Here is a 17,500-nt window from a genome sequence, read left to right as displayed (position 1 = left end):
GGAAAAAACGATAATGCTAGGCGATGGAAAGGAAGTGGTGCGCGGTGCGGGCCGCGGCACGGTCGCGTGGCGTTAGCGGCGTTAGTGGCGTTAGCGAACCGTTCAACGGAGCGAAAAAATGCTCGGGCTCCAAGTCCGATAACTCGTCGGTCGTCATTCACCTTGGGAGCGAATCGGGGCACGTGCTCGTATGCCTGTTGGCCAGCCGGAGCAAACCAATCGAAGACGAGCGCCGATTACGCTTCGAGCTTCTCTATTTACGCGTTCCTCGCTCGAGCTATCCACGCGTTCCCTCGTCCCGTGGAAAAATCGACCAACAACGACAGAGATATTTATCCCTGGCGCGGTGAAAACGGGAACGGGAAAACTGGGACGCGTTCTAGTTCGCGAGTTCGGCCCGCGAGACGATTACGATCGGGGACGGCGGGGAACGAAGGCAGCTCGCGGCGTGTCGATTCGAAAAACATAGGACGCGCGCGAAGATAAAGATTTTTATTGACTTTACCTTGACGCGGTGGCGTTACGCAGCGTCGTCGATATTCGACGTTACGAAACACGTGCGTGCCACTGCGACGCGAAACGAAAACGCGAGCGAGCCGAAAGTTGCGCGGTAAATTTCAAACAGTCTCGCGAACGACATGAACGAGGAGGCGAAACGCGCGGCCGCGATCCATCGAATCGAGATGGCTCGGAAATTCATCCGCGTATCGAATATCGCTGTTCGAAACGATTATCGAATTGTAGGCGGTGACGCTTGGCATCTGGTGTTTTCATAAGCGGCGACCAGCCGATAGAAAAGCGCGTGTCGAAAATGGCGAAAAACGCGATCTTCCGGATGAAGAAGAAACGGTAGAGAGGGCGATCGTGTCCGAGCAGGAGTTATCCGGTGTTTGCGACGAGAAAGCGTTGATCGGGTTGCACACTCGAGCCGTAAATTCGTGGGTGAAAGAGAGGCACTAAACGGAGGATGCGACGCGTTACGCGCGTAAATCGTGGGCACGAGCATACGCGTGGCGATAACGAGAGCCATCGTCGTGGCCCGGGTTCGCTTGCGCGGACCAAGATGCAACGGCAAACTTTTTCGACTAATTCCGGTGACGCGGTATATCCGGACGTTAACCCAATTTAAGATCCCTCCTATTTGAATTCGGGACTGCGCCGGTGCGGAGTGACCCGACCCGGTACGAGGTTTATAGGTCACTCCGGTTTCGCGCGATATAGATTTTTCGCGAGCCACGGCTCTCCACGGTGTGTCCCGCCCGTCGCGTGGTCCGACCGACCTCCTCGGAATCCACGCCTGCACCACCGACCCCCGACCCACTCTCTCCGACTCCTCGTTCGACCAATCGAAATCCCCCTATCTGTGCTAGAATACGCGCTACGTCGTCATCCTCGTCCTCGTCGTCGTCGTCGTCGTCGTCGCCGCGACGATACCTTCTTTTCCTCGCGTTCTCTTATCTGTGCTAGAATACGCGCTACGTCGTCATCCTCGTCCTCGTCGTCGTCGTCGTCGTCGTCGTCGTCGTCGTCGCCGCGACGATACCTTCTTTTCCTCGCGTTCTTCTTCTTTCTCCTTTCTTTTCCCGACTGTAGGAAAAACCGTGGAACGCGTTCGTTCGGCCGAATAACGGGAAAATATTATCGAGCTGGTATCGATCGATCGTTCGCTACGCGACCTTTTGGCTTATGTAATAAAACTCGGCGGACTGCATCGCGCGGCGACCCTGCAGCGAGGGTGTGCGCGGGACCACCCGCTATCGAACGCAACCGCTCTACGTTGCGCTCTTCCTCCGCGACCGTTGCGCGCTTCCGGCAAGGACAACGTTGATACCTCGTAACGTCAACTACTACCACCACCACCACCATCGTCACCGGTCGCTTCGCCTTCGTTTCGGATAAGCGACAAAGTCGCGTGAATATTTCCTCCATAAACGTTAGGCAATTTCGCGATCGAGCGGAAACTGTCCTCGAGCCAGTATCGGCGCGCGTCGACGGCAGCGCTCTCTACCTTTTCCACCTTTCCGACGCTATAAATTTTCCCTCGCCATCCACTGTATCCACCCTTCGCATTCTGCTCCATCACCCCTTCTTTGCCGTATCGCTCGCCGCCGCTCGCCGCCGCTCGCCACCGCTCGCCACCGCGTCGTGCCATGCGGTGCGGTGGCGTGGCGTGGCACTCCATGCCGCGCCTCGATTCAGCCCGTTTCCACCAACGGTGACCTAGTTCACGGTAGCGCCGACTGGAATCGTTTCCTTCGCACTTGCCTCGGGATTCAGGTTACGTCGGGATGCCCGTCACCCGCTATGCCGTTGCATCGTTGCGCCGTTGCTTTTGGCTTCCGTGCCCTCGTCGATCCATCGCTTTATCCATCGTTCTATCCATCGCTCGATCCATCGATCCATTCTCGTTCGACGTGGTTTCCGCGGTAGCAGCGAGTATTCTCGCGAGGCCACGTCGCGTCGTCCAACGGGACGAAACGATAATCGTGTTTCGCATGGGTGCACGGGTATGCAGTCTGATGGATATCCCGAGAACGTCCAGGTGGAATATACGTACACAGTCGGCTCGTCGCGTATTCGAGAAAAACGAGAACGAGCGTTTCTCTTTTTCTCTTTGTCCCTATTTTCGCAGAGGAAAAGAGGTGTCGGGGCGCGGCGAATTACGCGTGTCTGGTTCGTGGAGCGAAAGGAAAAGAGACCGGATGAGTACAAAACGCGCGCGGAACAACGGCCGGTAGCGCGAGAACGGTGTCGCGTCTAGACCTGCGGGATGCGCGGAAATGCAGCAGCCGAAGATGGATACACGTTTGAATACGTGCACGCGCGCATACGCTCGCTAACAATCCCTTTCGCGCTTTTCTCCCTTTGTGCCGCACGCTTCGCCCCCTTGCGTAATCTTTCTCTCTTCTCCTTCCGGACGCTCCGAAATTCTCGACGTAAGAGCTGCGCGGGTCGCGTCGCGTCCTTGCGCGATCCCGCGACCACGCTTTGTTCCGCGTTTTCGCGACCCTCTCTGTCTCGAGGGGAATCCTCGGAACCAGCGCGCCTTCCCATCGATTCCTTTAAATTACCAACGAAACGATCGCCGAATTGTATTTTCATCGGCGTACGACGATTCCGTTCCACCCGCAGAGGCGAGTTCGCGCGATCGTGGCTAGCTCTGTACGCTTACAGGTGCAAGGCAAGCAAACGACGTGGCTGCATTTCGTCAGCTATCGTAGTTGGAAGTAGGCCAACGTTGTTGCGAGAACACACCCTTGCGGTCGTATAGCGCAGAATCCTTCTTCGAATTCGTGTTCTTCGTGGTCGTAGTCGTGGTCGTCGTCCCGTCCCGTTTCTTCCGTTTCTTCCGTGAACCGACTTTTCACGCGACACGATAGGGGAAGAGGTCGCGAGGATCGATCGAGCCTGGAAAAATGCTCCGAATCGGGTTCCTCGCTGGCTGCCAAACGATATTTTCGTCGTTTCGTTTTCGTCGTAAACCAATCGAGGATGCCCCGTCGATTACGGTTTCCCCCCTCGTCTCTTCTGCTCGTGTCTTGCTTTTCGTTCGCGAGCGTACGGATCGAGCGATGTCGAGATGAAAAGAGCGGAGAAAAGGTATAGAGGGGAAAAAAGGCGAAAGGGAAATTGAATAGGTAAATAGATAAGGAAAATTAAGAGAAAGAGGAGAGGAAGATCGGGTGAAATTGGGGTGGTACTGCGATGGAGCCTGCACGGAGGTTGCTGTCGACGCCCTGCCGTCGCTTCCTGGTTTCCCTATATTGATTTTCTAGCATGCCTTCTGCTAGACGGAAACGGAGCGAGAGGACGAGAAGGAGGGAGAAAGAGAGAGCGAGAGAGCGAGGGGGAGAGAAAAGGTTGCTCCGCGCTTGTGCCCGCACACGGATATGCGCGCGTGCACGGAAATCGGCTAGCAGGGTGCTCGTGCGGCCATTCGTGATTCGCGTTTAGGAACGCGTATATACGCGTGTGTAGGAGAGAAGCGCGGGCGCGCTTGCGTGCGCGCGCACGTGAGTCCAGTCACGTTTGCGGCAATGTGTGCGCTGCTGTAAAACCGGGGAAGGGGAAGTGGGTTGGAACACGGAGAGCCGTGTTCACGTGGAAGGGTGGAGAGAGTACACCTCGGGGTTGCAGGTAGTACGAAGAAAACGCGAATGCGAGAGAAGTGGGGCTACCTTTGCACCTCTGCCTCCGCGCGCCGCCTTATAAGAACGATGGGAGAGCACGAGATGGATTATCCGGCATCGAGCTCGCGCACTTTTCCGCGCCTTCTTTTTCTAATCTCTCTCTATCCATTCTCTCGCTCTTGTTCGTTTTCGCGCACTCCGAAACCCTTTTCCGTCTTGTCGGATACCTTGGTGGACCCGTGCGTTGCCATGGTCTTTTCGTTTCGTTTCGTTCCGTTCCGTTCCGTTCCGTTCTGTTTCGTTCCGCGTCGAACGATCGATCGCGTGAATCTCGTGGTTGACGTTAAACGGCGATGTTAGGTTGCGCGCTGCGTTTAACTTTGCAGCGACGAGTTTGCGACAAGTATTTAGCCAGAGTTTCGACTAAACACGCATTGCCCGTTTCGTTATCGTTTCATCGGAATATCGTAGCAACGTTTTCTCCCGTAACGAACTCTCGTAGCGAAACGAGTTCAGTAGTAAAACACGACGCGTGGTCGGACACTCGCGCCATCGATCGTTTGCTTTTAAACGGATTTCGGGAAATCCTTGGCGCGCGAATGAAATCGTCGCGTTTTTTTCCGTCGATCGTTTATCCCCTATATTCTTCTTTTCCCCTTTTTCTCCTTCTTCCAGTTCTTCCTTCGCAAAGGCGTAACTTGACGCGAGAAAGCGTAAAAAGTGTCGAGTAATACGAATCCGACGACGCGCGTATATTTTCAGCGACGAGCGAACCTGTTCGAGACGAACGATTTTCGTTTTTCCCTAACTTTCTCGATGGAAAATAGACTTTAACCGATAAATTTGCGTCCCCTTTTCTCTACACCCCCGTACTTCCATTCCGCCTAGTCTTTGGTTACCCTATTCATCCGACCGCGCGACATCGCTGTCGGGTAAGTTTTCTATCGAGATACTCGTCCTTGCTGAATAGCCCTTTCTCCGAGAGAGAGAGAGAGAGAGAGAGAGAGAGAGAGAGAGAGAGAAAGAGAGAGAGAGGGGGGTTGGTTTCGATGATGCGCGATAACGAGAATCGAGGGAAAATTAAAATTCGCCGACTGTGGCAACCGAGAACGAATCGTATGCCCGATAATCGGACTGGACGGTGCGGAAGCACCCCTGGCAAAGAAACTAAGGAACGATACCGCGATTTTCTTTCGACACGAGGTCAAATAGTAAAGGAATTGCGACGACGTGTGTTGCAGGATCGTATGACGGCTAATGGAAACTCGCCGTTGGACAGTATGAGAACGTTGGAGCATTACTTGAGCGACATCATGCGAGCTGGTACAGCGGATACTCCGGAACACGTGAAAGGTAAGTGAGGATTCGTTATTTGCCGTTGTTTGTCATTTATTCCGTTTTCTCGCGTGCTCCGCGTGTCCGAGATATTCGTTCGAGTCCGAGATCCATAGAAGCGTCCGAGATCATAGAATGAGAAAAGTGGAGGAAATATTTCGAGAAGCATCTCGAGCGTGCATAACGAAGCATGATCGGCGATAGGTAACGACCGCGGATGGATTCGACGCGTGGAATAAGTCAACTAGCTATCCGAGCAACGAGACCAACGAGAAACCAACGAGAGACCAACGAGAGTCCAACGAGAGACCAACGAGAGACCAACGAAACAGCCACCCAACCGACCACTTAACGTAGACCAGCCCTTCTCGGCACCCTTCTCCACTCGACGCGCGACTCTACGCGCTTTACTCGCTCTATCCCGTAGTACAGCTTGCGAATTCCACGCGACTGTATCTACGCGTCCAGCTCGAGCACGACGTTCCGACACACAGAGGCTGAGCCAAAAGAAGTAGGAAGGAGACTCGCAAACGCTTTGCGTCTCGCTGTGCCCTCCCTCTTTCTCTCCTTTTCTCTTCCCCCTTATACTCGCTTTCCTTCTCTTTCCTTCCCTTTCCTTCCCTTTCCTTCCCTTTCCTTCCCTTTCCTTCCCGTCCCTCCGTTCGCCGCCTCGTTTTCTTTCTCGCGCGTCTACTCACCCTGTCTGCGAGCTCCGGCACAACCCTCAGACAAGCGGTCTCGCGCCTGTAGTCAAGGGCAAGGGTGGTATCGCGAGGCCTCTTCATCCTTATAGTGGTCGTCTACACACCGAAACCGTACGATGCCACCGACATCGACGACCAGAAGGATGAAGTGGTCGGTCGACGCCAACGTCGACTCCTCCTGTCCCCGGTAGCGTACACCGGTGTGCGAGCAACAGCCACGTTTTTCCGTAAATATCGAGAGAGATATCGTGGCGCGAACCGGATCGCGGATTCGCCATCCTATCGCGTGATTATCGCGTTTCCCTTCGAAAACCACCGCCGACGTCTAGTCTCCCTTTGCCTTTCGGTTCGTCACGGACCCTCTTGGCTGTAATTAGAGATCGTTCCCGTCTACGATCGAAATAACGTCGGAAATAACGATCCAGCGGGATCCGCGAACGAATATTCGCGACGAGACAACGATTTCCGATAAAACTGTACGCCTGGATAGAGGTGTAAGAAAGAAAGGCGGGAGGGAGAAGGATGAAAAGAAAATAACCCTCGCGCGAAACGATGTCTAGTCGAAGATATCCGCCGCTGAAAAACGAATAATAGGGTTGAGGGTAGAGAGGATAGGATAGCGAATCGCGGAGTGCGAACGAGTCTTTATTCTAGAACAAAAACCTCTCTCGAGGCATTGTAAGGCTCCGCTGAGTGGGCGTGCTTGCTACGACGCCATCTTTAAAAGTGTCAGCACGGCACTTTAAACTGCAACAGCAGTAGTAGGTCAAGTCTCGGAAAATGCGAGTGCAACCTCGAGACCGGCAACCAGTATCGCGCGTACACCTTCTCCTATACCTTCGCGTAGTCCTTCTTTTCGGCCAAACGAAACGCTCCTCGCGTCACGTGCCTTTGCGTTCGCAGCCTGCGAGCGTATTTCTATGTCAGGAAATGAACGAGAGAAACGCTGCGAAAGAATACTGGAATCGCGTGGAATTAAAAGACGAAAGGAAATTGCCCGTCTCTTAAAGAATAAGCTCATCGTTTTTTCCGTTATCTTGGCGGATTTTTCGTATTGCCGCGTCGGGAAGCACCGCGACGTCGGTTATACGCCGGTTAGAGAAGAGGCAGAGAAGAGGCAGAGAAGAGACAGAGAAGAGCCTAGTGGCCAACTAGCGGCCAACTTTGCGTCCTTGAACGACACGGGCTTTACGATTTCATTCTTTGACCTATATATCGCGAATACGCGTGTCGCGTAATCGGTTAGTAACGCCGACGGGATTCATAGAGGGTGGTTTTACGCCGCGCTCCAGCCTTCTAGGGTTTCATTGGATCGTGCTTTCTACCCCTCCGTTCCCTTTCTATCTTTCGCGCACCCCATCTCGGTACCCGCGCACAACCGTTATATCGCATACGCGTAATCGAAGAGGTGAATGGATAAAGAGAAGACCGTTAGTTCGGGATGCGCGTGTTGCGTTTTACGCGAGTCGTCGCTTAGTTTTCTTTTCGCTATACATCGATATCTTTCGGTATCTTTCGGTATCTTTCGGTATCTTTCGGTATCTTTGCTCTCCGAGAAACGCGTGGACTCGTCGCGACGATTTCTCCTATCGATCCCGGTCGTATCGACGCCGTTGTCGTTTCGCGATTCTCGAGCTTAATCCAGCGCGGCATTAATGTGGCACGGCGGATCGTGGTCGGATCCGACCGAAAAGAAAACGTAGGGAATGACTTTGCTCGGTGCGACCAAGCGTTTGCCCGTTACGAAATGGCGTCGCGTAGACGCGATATTGGCCGAGATTATGCGACGATGGCTCGACGAGGATGCGGCCGGTTATCGATCGTAGTCCACGCAAAAAAAGTTGTACTATGACGCGATCGCGGCGCAGGTGAGATGGTCGGGTATCTTATTTCAGGTAACGAACGCGATCGGAATTTCGCGAATCGTCGTACGTCTTGGGACAAGAGAAATATCCGGTGTAGCAGCGCTTACTTGTTACGTGCCACCACGGATCTCGTCGGTTGTGTGTCGTATAACGCGATAAAGTAGTCGGGCGTGAATTAGAGATAATAATCCAAAAAATGAAGCTGACGTCCGATAAGACGGTAAAACGGTGCAAACAATAAGCGTATAAAGCGATAAGGTACGATTGGACTAAAAATAGTATTCGGGTCGTGTAGTCGAAATAAAAGAAAGAGAAGGATGAAGAGAAGAGAAAGGAAAAAGGAGGAAATATAATCTTTCGGGAAAACTTTCCAACGATTTTACGGATTTAGAAGATCCAAGTATACCACCGTTGCGTGGACGGGATTTTGAAAGGAACGAAAGATGGAGCGGAAAATGCGCGAAACCGATAAGCTTTGTTTGCGCAAAAGGACGAATCATGCGCATCGATAAGTAGAGAATTTATATAGATACGCGTATAAATAGAAGCGTGGAACTGGCGAATCACTGGACGGAACTGTAAAGAGTCGGCGAAACGCGTTACGCGTTCATGAACGCGTATCATCGATACGCGTGCAGTCTGAGTACCGACCGAGTAAGTACACGCGTCACGAGTTCTTCGAATGATGCACCAACTGGAAAAGATGCGTACCGCCATCTCTAGGTGGCTCGTAAAAGGAACCACGAGCACTTTGCAGCGCGCAAGCGCGCGTTTCGAAATTCGCTCTGGAAGACGGTGGTTCCGCGGTATCGTGCTTCGTAACGCCGAGATCGCGTCGATCGAAATTAATTATTCGATTTCGTGTTGTTCGTCTTTCACGGCTGCTGTATCGATCGAACGAGTAACGAGACGCGCGAATCTTCGATCTTTGATCCGCGATCTCCGATCTCTGATCTCTGATCTTCGATCATTGTTCGATCGTTGGCGCGACTCATTCTACGCAGCGATCCTGTCCACGCACCGAAACAAGGTTCCTTTTCAAACGATACGCATATATATATATATAACGCGTATATATAGAGGTTCGAAGCTGACAGTGCAAAATGGCACAAGGGCTTATTTAAATTCGATCGAAATTGGCTGCTTGCCTATTGACCAACTGCCACCATCAGCCGCATTGCAGTGACCTGCGATGTTGCGCTTCGTATATCGTATTCGCGGAACGTAAAAGGACTGCTTCGGACCACGTTCGATCTTCCATCCACCGCGCGATAACTCCCTTTTTCGTTCTTTACGCGTTCCTCCGAAATAAAAGCGCGCGCGCGCGCGCGCGATTCCTCCATTTCTCGAGTCGATGTTCGACTTTCGCCCCGATACGCGCGTTATTTTCTCGACCGCGGTTAAATTAAAAATAAACGTTTATCGGGAAGGAGGAGCGAGAACCGTAGGCAGCGACAGAAGCGGTAACAGGTACGGGAAGAAGGAGAACGTCAGCGATAGCAACGGTAACAGCGACGGCAGTAGCGAACAACCCTTTGTATCTTCGGTTCCGTGCCATTAGCGACGTATATTTAAGCCGGTGTACATGCCGTCAACGAAACAAAGCTCCGCAAATATCCTGAGGGACAAAAGGCTTACGTCAAAGAATAAAAAGGGTAAAAGGGTGCAAGAGCGAGAGTGGATGAAAGCGGTTGGCGGGCGAACGAACGAACGAACGAACATACGAAGGAACGAACGAGATGGTCGACGCTGCTACTCGCTCCGGGACACGGGAAAGACCCTTTTCTTGGCCTTGCACTTGTTACCTATCAAGGTCGCCCTTTCGATGCTTATCATTTTCACGGAATTACGCGTCTCGCGGCGTATCGCGCCGATCGGCCATCGAAGAACCGGCTCGACGTTTTCGGATCAACGATCATCCGCGACGACGAACGAAAGGGAAGAAAAAAGGAAAAGGGTCAAAGGGAAGGTAGAGGTGACGATAGTCAGGATGGAAACGTTAACCGAGAAATTTCTTTTCCACCTTTACGCAAAGGGATCAACTTGCCACGGTCATCCGTCGAGAATTCTCATTTATCGAAGCGTAAAGTGATCGAAACGAGAATCGATCAACCTGGCTCGATCTAGAAGCAATTAAATATTTTTTGCCGCGTTTAGAAAACTATCCTCCGGAACGGTACTATTCTTTCCGATCTATGTTTTCTCTCGGTCGCTGTCGATCTTGCTCGATTCAGCGATCCCAATTGTCCCTCTGTTCTCCGCTTTCGCTCCCTTTCCCTTTCCCTTTTCCTTTTCCTTTTCCTTTTCCTTTTCCTTTTCCTTTTCCTTTCCCGCTTCGTCGATACAGGAGCAAACTTTGGCCGGCTTGGACGCACATCTACGTTTCTTTTATCCACTCTCGAACCGTTCTTCGCTCTCGTATTTTTACTTTATACGTTCCGCGAGGTAAAGTAAAACTGCTCGTGCGCCGGTAGCCGCAGCGTCGTAAGAATCGAAGAAGAAGAAGAAAAGAGATGCGAATCGATGCAAACGACGGTTTCTCGCTGCCAAAGTTTACGTACGACGGAAGCGATCGGTCGAGGAACGCACTGTCCAATTATTTGGAAAAGCGAAAACGTAAACGACGAAAATTATTACGCAAACGTTCTATCGCGTAACGCGCAACGCGAAACGCGCGACGAGAAGCGAAGTAGAGACGGATAGATGCGCGAAAGAATAGATGCATAAATAAATGGTGAGCGAGAGCGAGAGAGAGAGCGAGAGAGAGAGAGAGAGAGAGAGAGAGAGAGAGAGAGTGTGTGTGTGTGGATGAAAAAGATCGACACTGTGGACAATAGAGGGGAAGGAAAGAAGCCCAACGAATAACGAAAGAATAGCCATTATATAAATTCAAGGATACCGTGCACGGTATCGAGTATCGTATTCGTTAGGTTACGATATCTCATGAAAGGTATGGCACAAGTGACGTAACAGCGATTCGTCGTAACGCGTGCATGGTTATCGTAAAAGTGGCGGTAGCACGAAAAGGCTAGAACGTTAAGCGGAACGAGTAGGAAACTGTCGCGACGGATCATTCGGTAGATTTACGATGGTAAGAAATATCGCGGTGAAACGTACGGTGGCATTGGACGCGTGGTACTCTCGTACGGAGTACCAAACGACACCGGGTAGACGAGAATGGAGTCGATTCGTTCCGTAATCGTAAAAAGCCGGGAAAAGAGATCGGTGGACCGAAGTGGAAGCGACGCTCGGTGGGTATTTCTAGTCTAACCGATATCGTTTTTTGGGCGTGTTTCGCCTTATCTTTCGAAACGCGATAGTTTTTATCTGTCCGATTGGTCTACGCTCCGCGGGAAAACGGTCGTTCGACCGCGCACCGATTTTTCCCCCGGAACGTCCATAGACTCGCGTATCTTCGATTAATCGTCAAGAGAAAGAAAGGGAAGATACTTTCGAATTTTTTCCAACACCGGAATTAGATAACGGTCACTTTCACTTTGGAACAACAAACGTTTTATATAGAGAATCGAATTCCTCTTCGTCACGGCGTGACTTTGCAACGTGGATGGTAATTTAATTCGTTTCATCGACAACAAAACAACCGCCCGCCGGAGATGGCGGCGAATATCTCGATGCTCGCGAAATCCTATCGAACGATTTTTAAAACGCGATTCGTCCCCGCGATCGTTCAACGACGTATTGTTCGTTACGTAACGAGTCCAAAAATACACCAGCGCTCCGAAGGAAGAAAAAAAAGAAAGAGACGATAATCTCGGTCGACGATACACAATCGACGCCGAGAAACGAGTTCGAATTCTCTTCTCGTAGATCGTACGCGCGTTTCGAGTCGCGCCCGGTAAAGGTAACGATAAACGATCGATGCTGGCTGGAAAGGCGCGAAACGATCGGTCGATTCGTTCGTATCACCACCGTACGCCGATGATGTACGGTTACGCGTCGCGCGGCATTACGTTACGAGTTCGCTGTCTGATTTTCTTCCCTGTATACGCTCCGTGTCGTATGCGACAAGAGAGGAGAGAGAGAGAGGAGAGAGAGTGAGAGAGAGAGAGAGAGAGAGAGAGAGAGAGAGAGAGAGCGAAAGCGCGGAGGTGGTGGCGGCGGGGGTGAGAGGAGGAGGCCGAGCGAAGCGGGAATTGGCCGGCCACGCGCGTAACGATGAATCGCGCGATCGCGAGTCGAGAGGTCGAAAAGGAGAAGCACAGGAGAGGAGGACGAACCAGTGAACCGGGCCAAGCCATGATCCATCATCGCGTGTATCGCCACAGCTGTTTTGGCAGTCAGCTGGTCCGGCCGATTCGTGCTCGTACAGCGTCTCTTGTACGCGCTTTCGTGTCAGCCACCCTTCGCGCAGAATCTACGATAAGGCTGCGTGCATACCGAATCGATCCGACTGCAACCTCTTTTTTCCGATCGTCGCGATCGCGTTCCGGCGTGGCCGTCGTCGCGAGCGTGCGCGCGCCCCATCCGGGCAAATATTAGCGGACGCTCCCTTCGATCCTCGACCACGCTTTAACGATAATCTCGGGGGAAAGAAGAAAAAGAGAAAAAGAATGGCATGGACGCGAAAAGCGTGGAAACGGTACGCTTCGTATTCGTAAAATGGCACGCGAGCTTCCGTTCTTTCGTTTCTCTTTTCTTTCCTTTTTCTTTCTTCCTCGGTATCGCGTGTGGTTGCTCGAAATACGCAACGACAGGCCTAATGGTAGGGAGGTCGGAGGTGTCGAAATACAAATGAGAACAGTTTTCCACGACTCGACTGGATCTCCGATATCTATTATGTATGGAGCCTAAAAGGCGCAGGCCGAGTCGCGTGCACGCGAGTGTGGAAGCCGGAGCTAAAGTCGAATCGGTTGCACGTTAAAGGAAGAAGAGTGGACGGGCCGTGAGGCAGATATGCAACGACTAAGCTGGTAGCGCGTAATGGCCGAAAGGCCGAAAGGCCGACGACGAGCACACGTCCATGTCTAAATTTAGATGCGCTCGTGCTGCTTACTTCCGCTTATTTTAGCTTAGGGGCCAACCGTGTTTCGGCCAAGGAACGTTTCGTTCCTTGCTTTCCTCTTTCCTTCCATCTCTCCATCGCGCTCTCGATAAAGTTCAAACTTCCGTCGCGCTTCCGGCAATCTTTCCTCTTCCTCATCCTCTTCTTCTTCGTCGCGTCGTTTTTTAACCGACGAAACGACGAAACGACGAGACGCCGAGTCCGCGAAATCCACGAAAAGCGGGAATATTCGTTCGAAACGGCGTTGCGCGTTTCGAAATTGTACGACTCGAGTTTCTGCTTCGTGAAATTCCATCGTACCGTTGCGCAGTTCGATCGAACGGAGCACCGCGCACGCGCGCGCGTGCAGCCTCGTTTATGCATGCACTAATTTTCACGGTAAAGCTACGTACGCAAATTCCGTCGCCTCCCACCTTTGCTTCGTGTTTGAAGTTTTCGTTAACGTCGGTTGACCGATGATCGGTGACCGTCGTCGAGCTGTTAGCGGGTTATCGGTTACGAAATGCCAACTCGTTGCTACATCGGGGCATTCGCGAATAACGAAAATTATCTGTCCGAGGCGAAGAATCGAAGAAACGAGTGCCCGCGTAGGGCGAAACCAATGTCTCTTATCGAATTATCCGTTTACGCCTGTGGTTCTTCTGCCACGTTGTATTTGACATTTTTTCGCTCCGCAATCGGATCGACGATGATCGACCACGAGGGTCCGTATGAACGATCGTTTGGACGCCCGATGATTATGTAACGGGTGTGCGTCACGAAATGCCGACACACGACGTCTACGTATGCGGTACCCTCGGTGTGGTGCTGCTGGCCGAACCGCGAGACGATCGCGAGCGACTGCGAGCGTGTCGCAACATGCGCGAGCGCTAATAATTCTGTCGTTTAACCTTGAACATCGATTAAAGCATCCTTCGTATCGGTATACCTCTCGGCGTTGGACGAGAATCACGTATACTACATATTACCGCGTACACACCGCTTGTCGGTGCGCCGTGCATCGTGCATAATCGCTTACGAACCACGCGACCGAGCAAAGATGTTTACTTCGACGTTTTTAATGCGCGAAATCGCCTTATACCGGGAAGCCAAAAAGGAAAAGAGAAAGAGGAAAAGACTGTCGTTTCGATGTTGCGATTCCGTGTCTCGTGACGCGGTTTCCATTACCGAAAATCGGCCACGAACCAGTTCGATTCGAGCACTCGAACACGGATTCGAAGCGATACGCGCACGTGTAGTAAACGTTTGTACGTAAGTATATGCACGGGTGGACGTATAACGCGCCAAGTTGCACGGACGATACCGGATTTTTCTGCTTAAACCATGGTTCGCGTCGCGTGTCGGACTTGTACACGGAGTTTCCAAAACCGGCAACGAGGAACGCAACGTCACATGGCAATGATATTAAACTCGCGTATCACTCGTTGCGTAACTATTCCCGATAATGGTTGGCTAGAAAATATCCGTTGTTTAAATTGGAGAAATAATTCGATAAATGCGCGTATACGCGAACGGGCACGCGAGCACCGAACGTGCCATTCGTACGATTCGATGGAGGAGGATAGGTCGCGATCGGGCGAACGCGTGGCGAACGCGTCGCGAACGGTGGAAACATGGTCGATCATGGTTGTGGTTGAAAACGGAGACGAGTGGCGCGCGGATTCCACTCGATTTCGAGTCGAATTTGACGCGTGACCAAAGAAACCGACGCGCCGGAACAACGTTCGCGTATTTCGCTATATCACGTGTATGCAGAAACGCGCGCATAAGCAGTACACTCGCGAGCAGACAACCTTGAGCGTATTATCGAGTTCCTCCGCGTCGTCGTTGTTGTACAGGCCTGAATAACGAAACGTTAGAACATTTTTGTCGTTCCCGCGATCTCCACGCGATGTTCCTTTCGCGTCGATGATGGACGCGTGACCTGTTCGTCGATCGCTTATAATCCAGGAGACACTGCGTGTCAAACCGAGTGCGTACCTCTCTACGTATAATTCGTTTTTCCATTTGCATAGGACGTTTAAGGTTAAATGCGTCCATCGACGTATAATTTCCAGTCCCTTTGGATCGATACGTTCGAGATGTCGAATGTTTTTATCTCGTTCCATAATCGTAACATGACACATCGATCTATATTCGTTTTCGGTAAAACGCGTTACTAGAGGAACGAGGAAGAAAGGTAGGAAAGAAGGAAGGAAGGAAGGAATGAAGGAAGGAATGAATGAATGAAGGAAGGAAGGAAGGAAGGATGGAAGGAAGGAAGGAAGGAAGGGAGGAAAAGAACGCCGATACGTTTTAATCGGAGCAGTCACCGATGATGACGCGTAATATAATCTGATCGTGTCGGGATCGATAACGATCGAAATTGCAAAGGGTAGGGGGGTATACGAAAAGTAAAACGAGGAGACAAATAGAGAAACGATCTGTACGACTAGATAGGCGTGTACATCGGAGGCGATAGATGCACGCGTTAAACCAACACTCGGGGACGTGCGGCACACGTTCGTTTTTGAGTCATCGCGTTTCAATGCTAAACCAGTGAACGGGGGCAATGCGACCGCGCTACCAAGGGGTCGCGCGCGCCAACATACGCGCATACGCATCTATACGTATATAAGAATATCTATCCGCGTCGAATACCTAGCCACGCGCGTACATGCGCGACATGCGCGTGCGTACGTATACCTCTTCTTATTTTTACTTCCATTACGCGTATACACATGCATCCTATGTACGTATCGTACGTGCGGCTCTCGTTCGTATCTTTATACGCACATGCGTGCAATGTCTTCCGTCTTTCTTTTTTCTTATCCTCCACCGGCTCCTTCTTCTCTCGGTTCCATTTGATACGAACTCTACCTTAACCCCATGGTAACCACGGACGACGTCGACGTCGACGAGGACGAGGACGAGGACGAGGACGAGGACGAGGACGAGGACGATGACGATGACGACGACGATGACGACGACGACATCCACCACCACCGCTCGAGTTCAGGATCGTATTTCGAAACGATCACGCCCGGTTACGTGTCCGCGATCGTTCTCGGTTTCGGTTGCAGCTTCGACGATAAATCGGAAATTGCCGGTAACGCGTTTTACGATTTACGCGATTAAGACCATCGACTGGCGATATGCACGGAAAGGACGGACAGAAAGACAGGCACGGTACGTTTACGTCGGGGCATCTGGAACTCTGTTTACGTCCCTGCGACGCGTGTTCCGTCTCTCGCTCCACCATCCTCCTACCCGTAGTACGTCATCGAGCCCTATCTCGTATATACATCGTTCCAACTCGCTTCGACTCGCGCCGTTCGTTTGTCCCTGGTATACGCTCTTTCTCTACCCCTCTCTCGCTCTCTCGCTGCCCTCTCGTACGCGTATACGCGCAAAACTAGACGTGTGCGCGTGGACGGACGAGTCTCGTATCTCCGTCGATCGTACGGCACTTTCTCGCTCGATGTGGCTCTGGCGAGTGGTTCTCCGGGCGGCTTCGCTGCGGCGCCATCGATCCCTTTTGCGCGCGTGCTCCGACTCTGTCGCGCTCGTTCTTGGACGAACGAGCGCGGACATGAACTGAACGCGGTGCCCGCGCGTGCGCACGCGCACGCCGATGTACCATACGCGCACACGGTGGCGCGCGCGCGCGCACCGTTGGATGGAGTGGCGCGCACAACACCGCCACTGTACATGCATGTTCCGCCATGGACTTCGCCTCGTCTCGCCGCTCTTCGCCTCTCTTCGCCTGGTCTCGCTTCGCTTCGTCCCACCACGTTCGTTTCGCCTCGTCTCGCAATGCCTCGCCTCGCCTCACCGCGCCGCACCGCCGCACGCTACCAGCTTCCTCCCACGCCTGGGGGCCGGGGACCATCGCGGAGCGGCCATTCCTTCAGCGAACTTGGAGCAGCGCGCATCGCATCTCGTGTTCACGCGCCGCGCGCAATCGCAGTCGGAACCGTAACAGTGACCGTAACCGTAACCACGCCTTTTTCCAAAAACAAATATAGTCGAACGTGTGGTGTACGTCGATCGTAAGTCGACGAATCGAGTACTCGGGAAAGAAGCGGAAAATCGTGAAGAAAAAGGACGACGATCTGTCTGTTCGAATTGGACAGAGATCTGTGCCGAATCGAAGCAAAGTGCGCGCGACGACCTTTTTCCCTTCGTTTCGCTGGTATCGCGTAAACTCTCGACGTAGCAACTAATGCTCTCACCTCGTTGGCCGTGAGACGCGCTTATCTCCTTGCTAATCCAGAGATACACCGCCCAACCTTTTGTGCTCGCGTATACGGCAGAAGCAACGACATCGCGTACATACGTACCGTCCGTGCTCCGTTCGCTGCTTGCCCGGTGATCGGCTAAAACACGAGGAAAGAATAGCGGAACGGGAAAGATACGGAGAAAGAAAGAACGAAAGAAAGGAAAAGAAAGGAAGAAGGAGGG

At 52.3% G+C, this 17,500-nt stretch overlaps 1 protein-coding gene across 1 annotated transcript in view; it reads left to right on the top strand.

The window, feature by feature from the left end:
* Positions 1-17,500, top strand: part of orb2 (cytoplasmic polyadenylation element-binding protein orb2) — a 41,722-nt gene that overhangs the window by 3,103 nt on the left and 21,119 nt on the right. Inside the window, exon 2 of the mRNA XM_017896796.1 lies at positions 5,372-5,483. Within this exon, the coding sequence (XP_017752285.1) occupies positions 5,372-5,483 (112 nt within the window). The remainder of the gene's footprint in view (positions 1-5,371; positions 5,484-17,500) is intronic.

This window comes from Eufriesea mexicana, unplaced genomic scaffold (assembly GCF_001483705.2).
Source record: "Eufriesea mexicana isolate 0111107269 unplaced genomic scaffold, ASM148370v2 scaffold385, whole genome shotgun sequence".
Lineage (NCBI taxonomy): Eukaryota > Metazoa > Arthropoda > Insecta > Hymenoptera > Apidae > Eufriesea > Eufriesea mexicana.
The sequence above is the reverse complement of the archived record's forward strand: the minus strand, read 5'-3'. Positions and strand labels throughout refer to the sequence as shown.